At 41.4% G+C, this 18,136-nt stretch overlaps 1 protein-coding gene across 1 annotated transcript in view; it reads right to left on the reverse strand.

Moving 5' to 3' along the window:
- Nucleotides 1-586: 586 nt before the first annotated feature.
- LOC143039378 (hatching enzyme 1.2-like) overlaps nt 587-18,136 on the reverse strand; it is a 27,461-nt gene continuing 9,911 nt past the window's right edge. The window contains exons 2-8 of the mRNA XM_076209304.1: nt 16,997-17,297; nt 11,384-11,487; nt 6,032-6,125; nt 3,823-3,952; nt 3,397-3,593; nt 1,863-1,962; nt 587-1,208 (exon numbers count right to left, since the gene is read on the reverse strand). Of these exons, the coding sequence (XP_076065419.1) occupies nt 1,034-1,208; nt 1,863-1,962; nt 3,397-3,593; nt 3,823-3,952; nt 6,032-6,125; nt 11,384-11,487; nt 16,997-17,129 (933 nt within the window). The 5' untranslated portion in view covers nt 17,130-17,297 and the 3' untranslated portion in view covers nt 587-1,033. The remainder of the gene's footprint in view (nt 1,209-1,862; nt 1,963-3,396; nt 3,594-3,822; nt 3,953-6,031; nt 6,126-11,383; nt 11,488-16,996; nt 17,298-18,136) is intronic.

Below are 18,136 nucleotides of genomic sequence, written 5' to 3' on the forward strand. Positions count from 1 at the left end.
GGGGCAGACCGTAAATGAGATGGATGGATGATCTGAAGGGTGCCTTTAGCAAAGGGGAACAGTTTATTGAACAGGAAAAAGAGAAGGCAAGATATTGGTGTGAGGGGAGAATGGACGATAAACTGACGTATCCGATGGGATTCCTCCCCGTTTTCTTTATTTTCGCATCAGGGGACAAGGAGGGAGGGTCGTTATGTAAATGAAGAGGTGGGTGTAAACCAGCTTAGGTTGTCGTTCCCTGTTGTGGATGTGTTGTGTCTTGCGCATTGCTTCTGAGCCGGTCAGTGAACAGGGGGTAGAGGATAGGGATAACTCCTCATCCACAAGAAGCTGAGGTAGAAAGGAAACAGATGGGTGATGGATGGGGGATAATTGAGAGTGGGTGCATGCCTTGGACAACTACCTTCTTTATATGGGGAAAGAAAAGATTTTTGGTACACAAATAGATAACGTAAATTAAATACTTACTTGTAAGCTGACGACAGTAGTGAGAGAGGTAACGGGTTAATCGAGTTGATATTTCAGGTCCTGAGGCGTTAGGAATCATAAAATTCTTAAATAAAACAACAGCCCCTCAAGGGTTAAAGTATGCTACTGTGCTTTATTTCATATACTCGTACAACTGTAGAAGGTTACATCTTTCTCTTAAAGTGCATAAATTTTTAATTCAGCGTCGTAATTCAAGGCACCGTCATTAAAATGGCACTGTAATAGTTTAAATGCTGCACTTTAGTGCTCCTTTAAAAATATCGTAAGTGTTGGTTCAAATTTCATGTGATAAGGTAGTAAGTAATACACACATTTAAGTACGTTCGGATTTCAGGCTTCGATCATCATTCTTTTCTGTCAGTCTTAAAGAAAACAGTACACACAGACCAAACCAACAGAGACGCATGCATCACAATCGAAACAACAGTCACGAACAAATATAACTAGAATAAATAACACTAAACAATATAAAGTTTATGAGGAACTCAGAAGTTTACGTATATTATCATACATTCGTAAGTAAGATACGCGAACGCACTTAATGCTATAATCCAAGAAAATTGCAGAAGGCTTCATATTTGGTACGCGAGTCTACGTCCTGGTCCAAGCAGCCATACAAGAGGTTGACCTTTAGGCAGTCAGTCGAGCTGAGCATAAGTCTCTGTCCTATACGGACCCCTGGCACGCGGGGCACGATGGTGGCAGAGTTCCTGGCCTTGCTAAGGATGGAGAAAAAGGTGAGGATTAGTATTCGATACGGACACAGTATAGTCATATCTAGAGACGCCGACCCATCTTCTGGAACCAAAATTCAGTGTGTCACCGTCTGCATGGATACGCCCCCACCCAACGTCCCTGCAAGAGCTAAAGCTTCTGCAGTGGAACATCAACGGCCTTGGTAGCCAGGTCCACGTCCTATAGGTTGCCCTGAGAACGAGAGACTTCGACATAGCCCCCTGCAGGAGATCAACTGGTCGGACCACCGGCCACCCCGAGTCGGTGGGTACGCCAGATATTCCATACATCTCGAGACGGAAGGTCACTCGGTCTTGCCTTCCTCATCCGGCCACACGGCGGATGTGCACATACAGGCATATACACACCCTTATATACATTCTTTTGCGTGCGCGCGCAAAAAATAAAAAAATAAAAAAAAATAAATAAATAAATAAATAAATAAAATAAATAGATAAATAATTATCCCCTTAAGACTGGAATATGCATGTGTGGTATGATTCCCACACAGAGTGAAGAACATCAGCAAGATCGAGAGAATACAAACTTGAGCAACCACACTGATTCCCAGCCTAGCAGATATAATTAATCTTTTTAACAGATGAAGACCCACAGAACGGCAAACTAACAAGACTCACCTGAAAAAATGACTGCCATAATGCATTACCGAGTTGTAATCGTAGTCGTAGGAGTAGGTCGTATTCTCGTCGCTCTGCTTATCAAAGTTGTGAAGGAAATCTGCAACAGCATATTCGTATTAGCTTGATCAAATATATAAAGCTTATCTCTGTCACCTTCTTTTCTTCCCTCTACTTTCATTGTCCATGTATATTTTTTCTCCCTTTCACTAACATTTCGTTTGTCTCCTACTCTATTGTCATTTCTATCTTTATCAATCCTTATCTCGGTTTTGATATCGATCTCAATCGCACAGGCGAAATCCAGCTCGTCGTCTTTGATCCTGAACAAGGCTTCTAGAACATTTTTTTTTTTTCGTTGGGGTTTTGTCCTAGAACCAATGTTTGCCGACCAGACGAAGTGTATACGTAGTGTTCCTGAGGGTCCTTGATTGAAATTTGTTGCAATGTCAGGGTGTATGCGGTGCATGCCACTCCAGAATTCGAAACATTCGCGGACGAGAAATTACTTCGGGTCAAACTGTTCTTTATCGAACGTCACCATTTCGTCCAACGATGTCTTTTGATGGTGGCTGTTATGACGCAAGATTTACCAGTATGTAGTAGCTGATTGGTTTGTCAAAAAATACTTGTGCATTTTTGTTGTCTGGAACGGAATTGGCACCAAGAAATGTGCAGAACATGGCGTAGTAATCCGTGTATAATTCTGCAGTTAAATAGAAGGACGCAAAGCTTGTAGCAGACGCCGCCACATCCTTTGCAACGTTACCTGGTCAAGCCGTCATCGTAAACGAACCAGGTCCTCGTTTCGTTGGCTCTCCATCCTTTCGAACATTGCTTTTGTTGCTGTTGCATCTGCTGCTGCCTTAGATTGATGAGATCTGTAATTTCCGCCATTGCTGACAGTCTCAGTCAACTCGTAGTCATAAAAAAATCTCCGTAGTAATGGCAGGATATCCTACTCACTGTTTAGATATATTTACATTACATTAATTTATATCTTATCAATTCCCTTCTCTACGAGAAAGAATTCCTGCCTCTTATCATAACTTAGCTGCGATGATAAACATTTCTTATCACAATAATTTTATATTCCTGTTTTGTTTACCGGATAGTATACTTATTAACCATTTACCAGTATTATAAGTTAACCACAAATTATCTAAACATTATTTCAGAAATAAATTAATCTCACAGTTAGATATATTTCTGAAAAGAAATTAGGAAAGCGAGAGTCCTTTATGAAAGACTAATTTCATGGGCCGGAGTTTGCGAATATGCAAGATATTATGGGAATTCCTACAGGCGGGTATTTCTAAAATGTTAAAATTCTTATTGGCGACTGGCATCGCCGGAACTTGTGTTCACCCCATAAAGCATAGTCATATATCACCATGATTAGTTTTAGTGCGTAGGCCAAGATAATAAACATTTCCATTCTTTCAAATGATTGGTTTGATGAGCAACAGACAGTGCCTGCTACTCGACGGACTGAGAAATAACAAGACTGCGAAGTATCAATCAGGAAACTCACCTGTATTTATATTTTCTTCGATGATAATGACGTGATCGTCACGGTCGCTCCTGGACTGCTCGTGGAATATTCCAATGGCGTGTAGGAGTTCGTGTATCGGTTTGCCCACAGTACCCAGGCAACGATGGCTTCTACGGGTGGGACGCTGTAAGGACAGCAGCTGCTTACCGCCTTGCTTGCCAACAAAGGACCAACACCTTGCAGAGAGGAAAGAAAGAGTGCCTGTAATGAGTGAATTGCGAAGGCAAGAAGGATAGTAACATATTGCACGGTAACATCTTACGTGTATTTAACTATCACCGATTATTCAAAGTAACTGAAATTCCTTGGCATGTTATAAACCAGCAATTATTGGAAGGTTTCATAATGCTTAGCACTAAATCTAATTTATTCAGTTACGATGCAATTAACAGGAACGCCGCCTACCCGGAAGGTTTCTCGGAGGGACAGATGAGGAGATAGTCCTCTACCTTGCCGTCCCACGGTATAAAGCGGACGCAAGTCATGAAGTTCAGGGTAGCGATGGCAGTCTCGATGACACGCCGCTCGGCCGGAACTGTCAGTGGAGGAGGCAGTGACGGTTGAGGTTTGAAAGTCATGAGACATGGAAAACATGAGTGCGTAAGAGGGAGGCAGTAGGTGCGCAGACGCGCGTGTTTTGATCGTTCATAAACGAAGAACTGATAACAGATAGGCTCATGTATCTTATGATGGGGCATGACAGTGGTTGGATGAGGAGTTTACACATAAGAAAGTTGTGGGAAAAAGGTAAGGTAGGCCACTATTTGAAGACAATGAAAATGCGAGCAAGTGCTCCACGCCAACTCAAATACGCTTAGGTTGCAAATAGAGTCTGGCAGGAAACCTGAGGAAATGCAAAGGAGGAAACACCATGTAACAATGAAAATTTTAATAGTACTGCAACGTTTCGCCTGTCAGAACATTATCAAGAACACATAAGCCCACCTAGGTAAGACCACCCGCTTTCACGGGATCAGTTTTTGTGGGAGAGGAAGATCGGTCTGTAGAAAATTGAAAAGACAGTTGGGCATAAAAACGGCTACTACAAGTAAATGTTTCTTTGGAGACTTGTGTGGGATTATTGTTTGTCGCGCTGGGCATAAAAACGTCTACTACAAGTAAATGCTTCTCTGAAGACCTGTGTGAGATTATTGTTTGTCGCGCTCTAGGTACACATGGCATTGTGGGATAACCCAGATATAAGTAAAATAAGACCATCCAAGGGGCAGATGAACTCCCGGCGAGTCAATTAGCTATTCGATCCTGTAATGGGTCACTAATCCACGTGTTGCACCGAGGCGCCCTTCCCTAAAGTCAGCAAAACGCCTATTTGGTCGCTGATTCAACTCTTGTCCTAGAGAAGCAAATCAGCTGAGCTACTTGACTTGAACCTTAGAGTCAGGCACGCCCTAAGCCAAACAGCTACTGCCTGGGCCGACACGGCATAGTCCAAAACTATTCCCCACAATGCCAAGAAGATGCATATACTTTCCACGATTCGTGGGACTGTTGGGTTGTAAATTTAACTTTTAGTCTACCCTCGCTGACCTCCGTGATAGGTGTGTGTGTGTGTAGGCGGAGTTGTTAGGGGAATTTACATTTCTGTGTATACACAAACATATGACATCCAGATATAGCGCTTCTGGTAGGGCTGGACTTCCAGCGTACCCCCGTCAAACCCATCGAGTCAGCGACATAGGCAGCCGGAGTGATGCAAATAATACACAAACCCGTCGAGCTAGGCTTGGGGTGAGTCTCTCGTGGGCTCTCCGTGTGGACGCCTAGAACGTTCTTTCCCTTTCCAATGACGATCGACTACCTTTGTTTATTGGCTGAGCAGAGAAGGCTAAGGAGACCGGGCAGTGGAGAGGTCAGTAGCAAGGGTTACACGTTACTACTGGCCGGGCACAGGGATGGGGCGCACTTTGGAGTGGATGGGTAGAGGGATCTATAGGAATGGACTATGGACTATCTAGGACAGACCATCCACTCGTGCGGGATCGGTTTTTCTGGGAGGGGAAGAAAAGTCTGTAGGAAAAGGAAATGATAGTAGTGTATAAAAGGGGGATATTGCCAATGAGCACTTTTAAGGAATAGCGAACAGTCTACGGCCCTCTACTACATACTGTAGGTTACTCCTGCTGATGAGGACATGATTCTGGTGAGGTTAAAGCACATCTTTGGTTTCATCTTTCTTTTATATTCCTACCGAGGCATAAGAACTTGAAAAGAAGGATATGTTATATGCCAGGCTCGACTTCATTAGACCAGTGGCCGCCACGGGTCACACTTGTTGGCATAAGAGTGGCAGTTACTACATGGGCGAAAAAAAAAAGTAAAGTAGTTGCCCCAGAATGAAGTATGCAGCAAATGTACAGCCAGATTCCATACAATTACGACAAACTTGTGTCATCCCTGACCACTGATAGAACGCGCTATAACTGGACTTTGCTATGTTGCAAGTGTGATCAGTGATATGTCGAAAGGTTGCAAAAATAAAACCATTATTCTGTGACATCATTAATAACATATACGGATACTACAAGACTGTCAGCGAACCTCTAAAGACAAAATGGCTTGATGTTTGCACTCTTGTGATTTTCTATATACTCACGATATTTGCTGCTGATAACATAAGGCACAGTGTTGTTCTCCCATCGCCGTTCAGGGAAGATTTCCCAGCGTACTCCAAGGCGTGTTTCTTTAGTCTGCAGTTAAAGAAGCTATTCTATAGAAGCTTATATCACAGCTGCCTATGAAACATATTCACTTTTTATAGATTCTAACCTGGCCACATTATATAGAACATGAGAAGAAAATACAAAACTTTGCCACAGTATTATAAGAGCTGACCATAAAATAATTTTGTGGTAAGGCAGATTTGCGATTTTTTCAAATGGTAAGGATGTTTTTGGACTTTATGGACTTGGAGAAGTATAATGGCAAGGTAGACAGAATTTAACTGTGGGAGGTATTTCAGATATAAAGGACTGGGGTAAAGTTGTTCAGGACAGCCAAGAGTTTTCAAGAGAGTAATAGGGCTTGTGTTAGGATTGGGCAGGGTGACAGCAAGTGGTTTCAGGTGAAGGTGGGGCTGTGTCATGTCGCCATAGCTATTCAATGTGTACATGAGTGGGGTGATACGAGAGGTAAATGCGAGGTTGATGGACAGGGGATTAGAGATGGTCAGAGATAGTGGAGAGAAGTGGGAAGTGAGCCAATTGTTGTCTACAGATGACACTAAGCTCGTGGCGGGGTCAGGGGAGGGTTTAAGATAGTGGTGGAGTTTGGGAAGGTATGTGATGGGATGAGGTTAGAAGTGAATGTGTGTAAAAGCAAGGTGATGAGATGTACAAGGGGAGCGGGTGGCAGCAAGTTGGAAGTCATAAAGGAGAGAGGCTGCAGGAAGAGGATAATTTTAAGTATTTGATGTCGTATGTGGCAGGAAATGGAGGAGTGGTGGTGCAAGTCAACTGTAGGGTGAGGGAAGCAAGAAAACGTCTTGGGGGATCGAACTGTGTCATGGGATATAGGCATCTGGTAATGGCTGCAAAGAGAAGACTATCTGAAGGGATGATCCTACCTACGACATTGTATAGGGGGCGGAGACTGAATCTAAGAGAGGGAGAAAGGAGAATCTTAAATGTGTTTGAGATGAAGTGTTTGAGAGGTGTGGTGGGATATGCTAGGTTGGATAGAGTGCCAATGTATACAGAAAGACAAGGGCTTACAACAGGAGTACTTGTCCCAACAATATCGATGACCACTAGAGGAGGAAAATGTCACACTCCCCCCTCCCCAATGTCTATCATGCGCAAAACCAACAAATTATGTACATATATCTATTCAGTACCGCACAAGCAGCTCATGGGTTCCTTTCATATGGTCCACATTCACAAATATTAAACAGTGCAGAAGTATTGGATCTGCAGTATACACATCCACACACGCGCGAGCGCAACACGTCAAAACAAAACATACTATAAATATATTGCATATAAACACCATCTGCATAGAAAACAAACACAAAGCAGAATAATTCCTACATAGTCACAACTTATATAGCACTTGTGCAAGAAACTAGACTATCACCTCAAACGACGCTACCCATATTCACCAAATCAACCACAGTGAGGGAAGAGAAAACCCAACACAGAAGGAATGTAGGACAAAACGTCCCCGGACAAAAGGTCCCGAAATCTGCACCCCTAGGACAAAATGTCCCCGATATTTAGGACAAAAGGTCCCCATTTTTTTCAACAAATATTGATTTTTATCAACTGTTTATACATTTTGGGACATAGTTAATTGTGGTTTTATAACAACCCTTAAATTCAGGAGAATCTCTATATATAAACACAAAGTACAATAATATTTGATATTTTATTAAATATCTTATACTCGACCCAACCCATAAATCTATGAGCCAATTGTGTAAGCAAACGTTTCAGAAATGTCAATTGTATAAATGTCAATTGTATAAAGGAATAAAGTAAAACACATCTGACAAATTTTTAGAAAAAAAAAAATTGGGGACATTTTGACCACCCACCTAGGCCGTTGGGGACATTTTGTCCCAGGGGTGCAGATTTCAGGACCTTTTGTCCGGGGACCTTTTGTCCGGGGACCTTTTGTCCGAGCACCCACAGAAGTGGACTCATAACATTAATACACAATATGATTTTTATGGCCGTCGCGCATAGGACTCGAACCTACCGCTCTGACGCCAAGAGGCTCCTGAGGCATTACCCGTTCAGCGGGTAGGTTCGAGTCCTATGCGCGACGGCCATAAAAATTATCTGATTGATGTCGCTGTTCACTAGCGAATTTCTCATATTGATACACAAGGACACGCTCTCCTCCCACAAAACAAACAACCATTAACATATACCACGTGATAAATAATCAGAATACAGGTAAAACAAACGATATGCATCACAAACATTCACATACCATCCACTACATCAACACCCAACTCGTACCCCTAAACACACTGACAAACAGAGCATACTGGCAGGTGACATTAATGCACACTACCTGATATGGTTACATTAGCAAACAGCAGACCAAAGAGGAAACCGAATCTTCTAGAACAATTCTTCGACTCACATGAGATTCCAACAATCAACTCTACAGGCATCCTCACCAACACAACAAATGAGGAACATCTCTCTCCTCCAATCACAAACAACATGGAAAACTATGATCTCTCCTCAGACCACTTTACCATGGCACTTGGTGGAGATGTAAAGTTAAAAAAAAAAAAAAAAAAAAAAGAAGAAGAAAAAAAAAAAAACAGTGAAGCAAATTGACATGAGTACAAAGTTGGACAGAGCAGACGTACGAATCAGTCCTGGCAGTTGATGAAAATAACCAAGATCCAAGTAGTAAGCATCAAATTGGAGGATATCACGGGGTCCTGGTCTATGATAAGTAGTAATAGGAACTAATGTATTGGATGCGAAAATAGTATGGCGTAAACATCGGCGACGAGGCTTGTGGACCATGCATTTATATACATTACATTGCATATCCTGTATACATGAATACCAAAAGGCCCTTTCCCTCTTGTAAGGGGATGGCCGTACCCTGTATAACAACAACAACAACAACAATGATAATCGTGATCATAAATAATAGAAAATGAAAAGTTAAAATAAATAGTAATGAATCATAATGATAATAGTAATGATAGTAATAATAATAATTATGATAATAGTAATGACTGATAGTAACATTGATAACAATAACAACAATAATAATAATAATAGGAACAACAATAATGATAGTACTGATAATTATAAAATTGATAAATAATAAAAATAATAAAAATAATAACAATGATAGAATAATTGATGATGGTGATGATGACGATAACATAAAAACATAAGAAATTAGGAGACTGCAAGAAACCTTAAGGACTATACTAGGCAGTTCCATGTCCATTACTACTTATCATCCCCATCTATAAAGTTATCTAACCTCTCAAAACAACCGATAGTTTCAGCGAAATCTGTTCCATTCGTTTACCACTCTATGGTAAACCAGTTCTTGCATATTTCCTTCTTAAATCTAAATTTGTCCAATCTAAATCCATTACTGCGAGTCCTGCCCCTTAGTCTTAATATGATGACCTTGTCTTCATCACCCTTAAGCCCTTGATCCACTTTAACAACTCTATTAGATCACCACGCACACTGCGTCTTTCTAGAGTGTAAATTAAAGTGCCTATGCCTGTTCTCGTAAGGTAAATTTCTTAGCCCATTTATCATGCTGGTTATTCTCCTCTGTATTAACTCTAGTGAATTTATATCCGCATTGTCACAAGGATGGGTACCATATCTTAACTTCTCCTTTGTAAATACCGTGAGAAAATACTTATTAAACGCCTACTTCATTTTACTCTCCGAATCAATCAAGACATCTTCGTCGTTTTTAATTAGGCCTATCCTTTCCTTATATTTTGTTCTGTAGAGACGAAAGAAGTCCTTTGGGTTGGATCTGTGGTTACGTGATATAGTTGTATGAATCCCGCGTTTTACTCTTATATCCACGTGCGACCTTTAATGGTAACAACACTATAGATTTCGCTTGTCTGCCAACTTTAATTTCGTAGTTATGTTTCGCTGTGTGCGTGTTATTTTGAACTTGTCTAGCCATATCGTTATATTTAAACCTAAGGTGCGTATCCCCATTTTATATTCTGGCGTAAAGCCTCTTTCTACTCAGATCTCATTTTTATTCTGCCCGTTATCCATTTGGAAATATTAGTATTCTCCCATATGGTCTTGAATATTTTGCGCACACAAAATCACAACGGTTAAGTTACTGTACATTTCGTCTAGGCCGATGATCCTGCTATTGGCCCCAGTGTTGTACGTGACCTGACCTGGGAATTGCATAATTTCGTCCGTGACCCGACCTTGGTCTAGAGCCCTGACTACACTAATGACGTCCGCGTACCTGACCTCGCCATACTTTTCATCTAGACAACTGACCCTGTCATTGTTCTCAGGGTCAGCCTCGTATGTCACCAATTGTCCTAAACATTTTCTCAGCTTTTCAAAATTGGCTCTCCTGAAGTCAGGTACTAGAATGTTATTCGTACTATTTAACTTTCCCCATATAAAAAATCATTTCTTGTTTATCACTTCAGCCTAGTCTATCACCCACTCGTACGTTTCTCGTTAGATCCTCATTTTCAGTTAAGAGTAAGTCCAGAGTATTCTCCCCTCGTAGAATCTGTAATCATTTGTTTTAGGAAGTTATTTTGTACCATTTCTAAAAAAATATATGCGCTTCCTGATCTACTAAAATTTCCCAGTCAATGTTTCTATAGTTAAAATCTCCCACGATCACAACATTTTTGTACTGGGACGCCCTGCGAGTTTTTTGAATCCGTGGTTCAGTCTGTTTAATGTTTGGGTTAGGTTTGTATAGGACACCAATAATAAGTTTCTTATTCTTGCTTATAATCACCCAAATAGATTCCGTGCTTTCCTTTTCCTTAATCGAATCGTTGATAATACAAGTGGCTGTGTTTTTGACGAAAAGTGCTCCCCCCCCTCCTGTCCACCCTATCCTTGTGGTAATAGCATTAATGATATTATTATTAATAATAATTATAATAGTAATGATTACGTTGATAATGATGAAATAATATAATAATAATAATAATAATAATGATAATAATAACAATCATAACTATAACAAATTATAATTATTATTATTAATGATAATAGTAATAATAATGAAAATAATAATAATAATGAATAATAATAATAACAATAATAATAACAATAACATTGGTAATGATTAAGATAATAATATAGTAATGACAATAATAACAGAGATAACAAATGATCTAACGGGTTTTCTTAGGGGAACGCACATGAAGTAAGAGAGCTGAGACAGCTCACTTAGCCCTGCACACCCGACGTCCTGGACAGGGAAGATACAGACCCACCTCTCCCAGCACGCCCGCCATGTCACCCTGGTAGAATCCTGGGGTCACCTCGGGGTCCATGTCCTCGTCCACGTCCTGTTGTTTTTCGTCCGCGGCCTCACCACCTGAAGAGCCACGCTGCATGTTAAAGACTGACATGGATAACGGCGCCACTTTGGGAGGTAACCATCTATCAATGCTGACCGTTCATTACCAATGCATGGAGCTGTCCTCCTACTATGTATGTATGGTTGTGCTAATGGATAATGGAAGATGTGTTTGGTTGTTCTTTCGTTTATGTTCCGAGCATTTAAGGCTGGACATTTTTATTTATTTACTCGGTTATGGGCACCATGGACCCCATAGGTCGGAGGGCGAAAAAAAAGCCCCTCAACACATTTATTTATATAAAGCTTTTCGGAGGCCATGTTGTCAGGTCGGAGGATATATTCATTATATATTTTCAATTTTGTTTCATTCACACCTCACTGGACAGGCTGATGAGCACACATGTACTAAGCTTTGTATGTTTTGTACAAACAGTAGGCCCATTTTTTCAAAACTTTGATCGTCATACCAGCGCTGGTTGGGATTTCGGCGGAAATAGAAAAGATTCGCCGGCTTTTTATTTTATTTTGATTTCGGGTTTTCCAACGTCGGCGGGCCCGTAACCTAATGAATAAAAATGTCTGGCCTGAATCAGTTCAGATAAATATGAATGCGCTGTTGATATGCATGCAATCGTGACAGTCTGATAAACAGAATATTATCATCAGGCAGCAGATCAACATTCACATCTTTCTTGTTTCAACAGCCTAATCTGTGGGTTTTTATCAATCGAAGATGTTTGTCCAAAGAGGATGTAAGCAGACCTCATATACACAAGAAGTATTTTCATTCTGTTCTTCGCATGTTTCTTTCATTTAGTCTTATATATATATATATATATATATGTGTGTGTGTGTGTGTGTGTGTGTGTGTGTGTGTGTGTGTGTGTGTGTGTGTGTGTGTGTGTGAGAGAGAGAGATCTGGATGATGGAGAACATAAAAACAGGGGAAGACACGGAATCCTAAACACTTTAACGTTTCGTTCGCGTAGAACTTCTTCAGAGATCTCTGAAGAAGTTCTACGCGAACGAAACGTTAGTGTTTAGGGTTCCGAGCCTTCCCGTGTATATATTCTCCATCATCCAAATCATTTGTCTAAAATACTTGTCAATATATATATATATATATATATATATATATATATATATGTATATGTATATGTATATATATATATATGTATATGTATATGTATATATATATATATATGTATATATAACTCACCATCCCACTCCCACGCAATGGGAAGTAAGAAACCCCTGGTAGGGCTAGTACTATCAGTTGCGGCAAGACACTGCTTTTTAGTCCGATGGGTCGCCTCCCCGCCTGATCAGGGTTGTAGGGAACCAACGATGCAAACTCACAGCAGGTACGGGGAATCGAACCCATGACCCTCTGGTTATGAGTTCGAAACAGGGCTACCGCGTCGCCCACATAATATTCCTGATTTTTTTTTCTGTGCAAATTGTTAATTAATTCATGAATTCTAGGTTGTGATATTTATAGACTAGATGTGGTGTCGTTGTCCTTAATAATAATAGAAAATATATATCATAAAGGAATTTTTACTTTCATGCATTTTCATTAGACGACTGTGCGGTTTACAAAATGCACTGTTATAATAAACTTAAATATACAGATTCTGTACGTATTTCGATTAATCACAACAACCGCAGCTACTGTAATTAGAGATTGTATGGGTGATCCTTTCCTCACACTGGTTTGTACTTTTATTCTAGCTGTCCCAGAGAAATCCTGGGAGGTCGTCGCCACAAGAACTAGGGTTCTACACTGTAGAGATCCAGGAACAGAACCAGGGGGTCAACATGCACCGTCAACGTTACTGCAGGAGGCTCACCAGCGACATCATGGAGAGAATTCGCGAAGCGGTTGCCCACACACGCCAGGTGTCTCAGCCGGTAAAAGAGGTCAAATGGTTGAAATAGTGCGCCAGCTTCTCCTAGCAACAACAGTATGACACTCTGGATCATGGTAGCACATGCAGTCCTAGCTGGCGTGCAGGTAATCCTAGTCCTCATGAAAAACTTGTGGTCAGTCGGACACCTGTACTCGGCTATGAAATCGGCGGAGTTCAACCGATGTCCGAGCCTATAGACCCAACCAAGCTATGGCCCCTTTCCTTGCTCAGCTGTGTAATCATGAGAACCATGTTGGGGGCGCCCAGATGGACCAGCGCCTGGGTACTGCAGAGCGAGACCCGTCTGGTCCCCCTTGCCATCAGAACCCAACAGTTCGTGGCTTGCAGGGTGGCCAAAATTTTCCTACAAGGCAATGAGGTAGCAGCACGCACCAGGTTTAGAAGAATCCTACTCAACGATAGAGCTTTCTTCATTGCCAATACTTGGATCTACACAGTCTCTGAAGAAGCCGACAACCTACTGTTTATTGAGCAGCTTTTGCAAATGCCCGGTCGCCCTTGTCCTATCGGTGCATATTAGGAACCATCGCCATGGGAGTAACCGCCTGTGGATTTCATTTTCATGCCTTTCCTTGCAGCGAAGGCTTTGTGTCCTACGGAGAAGCTACGCCAGCTTGCCCTAGGAACCACTGGATAGTCCTGGGGCCCTGACAGTGCGGTTTACTGCACGGATGGTCCCGTTGACCGTGGCGTCAGTGGTCACTGGAAGGGAGGTTCTCTCTTGGAGGATCTCGGACCATTGTTTCACGTTCCAAACGAAAGTGGTTGCCATCCAGTAAACCCTCCCGAATGTCACTGACCGCCACGAGGAAACGGCGATCACCCACACTGACTCCAGGGTCACTCTTCAAAAATTTTAACAGGCATACACCACACCTGATGTTCCATGGGCAGCGCATCTGCAGGTGCCCCGAAATTTGGCGCTAGAAGAACCACACCGGTTTCCTGGTGAAGGGACGCTGGGATATCTTCCCTAATGTCCTAAACAGAGATTTACTGGAATGTCGCCTCAGATGACCACCGGTACCTACCGTATGGCCATTTTTTTCCGACATGCCTGTAGGTGATCGGCGGTTATCACGCAGTGGGTAGGCCTTCAACGCCTCTAGTGGGAAATCCAGTGGGTATCCCTGGAGTACGGCCTTGGTGTGTTACACCTCCATCATTTTTTACCGTCTCTTTTTCCCTAGGGGTAAGTGCTCACCCTTGAGGTTGGCACTTAGCGTGATCCTTAGGCCCAGAATGTCCTTCTCTATTGTGACCACGGCCCTGTAGGGTCTTAGGAAGTCTTTCAGGTTTCGGAACTTGTATAATACTTTGGTAGGGGCTTGCTGGCGTGTCCCTCCGCACTTTCGTGGGGGCTTTTCTTCCGATTCGCCACTTGCCAAATCTCCTCTTCCTGGTCTCGTGAATGGGTTCGAGTGTCATTCATCATCTCCACTGCGTTGTCGGAATCTGGTGGATGGGAGTTCTTGCCCCTGCCGTCGTCCTTCTTTTCTTGGTAGTGCCTTAGGGTGTCACTACACTACTTTCATCGTCGTCTGAGTAATAGAAAACGTTTCTCCTCCGGTGAATAGTTGCGGTTATTGTGTCAGACGAAAGTGTACTGACGATGCCCATTGCAACATAAGTGCTTTTACTTAACACGCATCAAAAAGGAACAAGGGAAGAGAGGGACAAAATGGGGTTGGGATATACATGAAAAAAAAGTGGAAAGTGCACTGGCCCTACTTTCCTCACTTTACCAGACGGCATTCAGGTCAACCTAGCGTACATTTCTTAACAATTAACTCGATCAACAATTTATCACATATGAAACATCGGCTTATATACTGGCAGTCAGGGAACCATGTGATCTAACTCTCTGGGAGCGTCTCAAAGTGGGACGTTCTGCTGTGGAGGAGGGGGAGGTGAAGAGGGAGGAGGAAGAGGAGGAGGGGGTTGAGGTCGGGGAGTGATACTTTTATGCATAGTGGATAAATTGTATAAGGGAAGTGTTGTGGTCACATTTAATTGAATATTGATGACTGGAGCTCGTTCCTCATGTAGATGGCTTCCAACATTTTCAAATCCTTTACTTGATTATATAGTGCGACTATTCTGGTGTTGTTAACAATAAACTCTCTCTTTAGCTTGGTCTGGTGGTATTGCAAATGATGTTGCTCGATTGCCCCTTGTTGCAAATGCAGAGACAATTGTATGCTAAGACTGATGTATGTCCAATGTAAGTAAAATTATAGTATGCGTAGTCTACAGAGGTACAAAGACATTAAAGACATTGATAGAATGGGAAAAAGTACAACGGCGAGCCACAAAATTGATTCAAAATATCATAAATAAATCATACGAAAATCGACTAAAACATATGAATATTTTCCTGAAAAAAACGTACTCAGGTGTGATTTGATACAGGTTTTTAAGATTCTAAAGGGAAGTGGCAACATCAAAGTGACGAAATTTTCACAGTGAATGCGAATCAAACATGAAATAATGGTCTCAAACTGTCAAAAAGTATATTTAATTTAGAAGTGGTTAGAAACAATTTCGTCAACCTTGTAGTAAATGAATGGAATAAACTTCCTGCACAGGCAGTGCAATGTAGTAAAGTTCGAAATTTTAAGATTCATTTAGAATCTAAATGAATCTTAAAACTTCGAACTTTTAGATAAACACTTAAGCAATATGCTGTAATGTCTGCCATTTATTTTATATTATTTTATCTTTATCTTATTTCATCTCATCATCTTGGCTCCAGGAGGAGCCAAGAAAAGAGGGAGGGAGGGAGGGGTGATGAATGGGAGTGGAATATGTGGGGATGAAATGGGCGGGAGTGGATTTTATACCTTTGACTTTGGCTACCTCCTTTGTAAGGTGGGAAAAACCCTTGGTATATGTATTTACTTATTACTATCTGTTTATCTACTTATTTACCTATTACTGATTAAAAATTATCATTAACCATTTGTTTGCTTATTATTCATCATTATTTATATATTAATTTTTCACATCCGACCTAGTTATGGACCAAAAGGTCTCCTGTCGGCATGCTCCTCCTTTGTAACCCTTTGTATTAATAAAGAATACTAAATGTGACAGTGAACACCGAGGTAATTTAATGACTAACACTGAAGATATCTGGAGGAAATGACAAAAACATTGTAGTGGTAGTAACAGGGAACGCAGAATCCTGATATAAAGATACAGAAGAAATTCTGTATGTAAAACCAGGTCTAAATTGAAGTGCATGCGAAATACTGTACGTGATCAACTTCATTAAATGATGACCACTTTATTTTTGGAACATGTCCAAACAATGAACGGGTCAGGTAATATGAGGATAACAAGTATTATCTGATTGATTGATTGATTTATGGAATTTTTGGCACGAAGGCCAAGCCAAGTATTATCTGGAGAAAATGCAAGATGTAAGACAGAATCATGGGATAGCTACAGAATCCGCGAAGGTAGTAGAGCATGAGGAACTACTACATTTGGCAAAATACACCAGAAGGGCAAAACCCACAAATCAAAGAAATACAGAAGGCTGAGAAAAATACGACATGGAAAGATTTCCAGGTAACACTACTCACCTCTTTTGGTCACATCCTGGGGAGGGTCCAGTCTGGTCTCCAGCTGTAGTGCCATGTCGATGGACAGTGGCACAGCTATAGCCGTCCCAATAGCCACCTGCAGAGTCACTACCACCGCCATCACACGCGCCATGGGATCACGGGCCGAGGCTCGTACACTGACACACCAAGTGGCGCTCCGGAACGGTGACTAGTTGTAACTCCAGGCAGCTCGGCGGCTTGTTTTTCTGACTCTCAAAGAGTCTCCCATTAACAATTCAGTTTTTTCGATAAGTTTCTCCAGGTAGACGACTGAAGAAACCTGTGAAAATGTAAAAGAAGGTGTTAAGAGCTTCTCTCAAAATGGAAGCTACTATTCTAAATTGGGCTCAGTCCCTTTCCTGAAATGTATTAATGTGAACCAGGTTCTACTACTGTGTAATGCATTTGATATGATTTATATTCACCGGGGTAATCTTGTCCATAAGAACATCACAAAAAATGAAAGGGAACAGGATGGTGAAAACTCTACTGTGCAAAAACATAAACAGAGAAGGGAGGCGAGACCGAAGACAGTGTAGTAAGGGTATCAGGGAATGTAAGGCGACCAAAAAGAGTCGAAGAGGGCAGTGATGTGGGGACTAAAAGAACGTGGAAGAAACATCAAGGGGGAACACAGCAGCAGAGAAACAGTCGGATTTAATTAGTAAAAGGAAGGGGCACATCAAAGTGAAAAGCATGGATAGTGAAAACAAAAAAAGTATAGACATATGTAAAAATGGAGTAGGAAAGGCTGAACGGGAAACGAAAGGAGGATCTGCACAGTCTAAGGAGGAGCAATAACGGTTTAGAAAGAAGTAATTCTAATTCCAAAACATTGGTTAATATCTATCGGTTTTCATTTCATGATGTGAAATTGTATCCTTTTATTGAGGGACAGAAACAGTAACTCCAACCTGTCACTCCTTTTATATAGTTAACAAGCCACACTTGTGAGAAGAAACCTCTAACCTACGAATCAATGGAATGGTGGCAAACGTCATGTGAATGTCTTTAAAACCTCCACATTCAGCAGGCAGCAACCTGCAGTCCGGCTTCGTCTAAAGTAATTTCAAATGTTCTGGACTTTTGTTTCATACACTTATTTATTTTTTATTCAAG

The sequence above is a fragment of the Oratosquilla oratoria genome, chromosome 2 (assembly GCF_046742065.1).
Source record: "Oratosquilla oratoria isolate Oo_2021 chromosome 2, ASM4674206v1, whole genome shotgun sequence".
Taxonomy (NCBI): Eukaryota; Metazoa; Arthropoda; class Malacostraca; order Stomatopoda; family Squillidae; genus Oratosquilla; species Oratosquilla oratoria.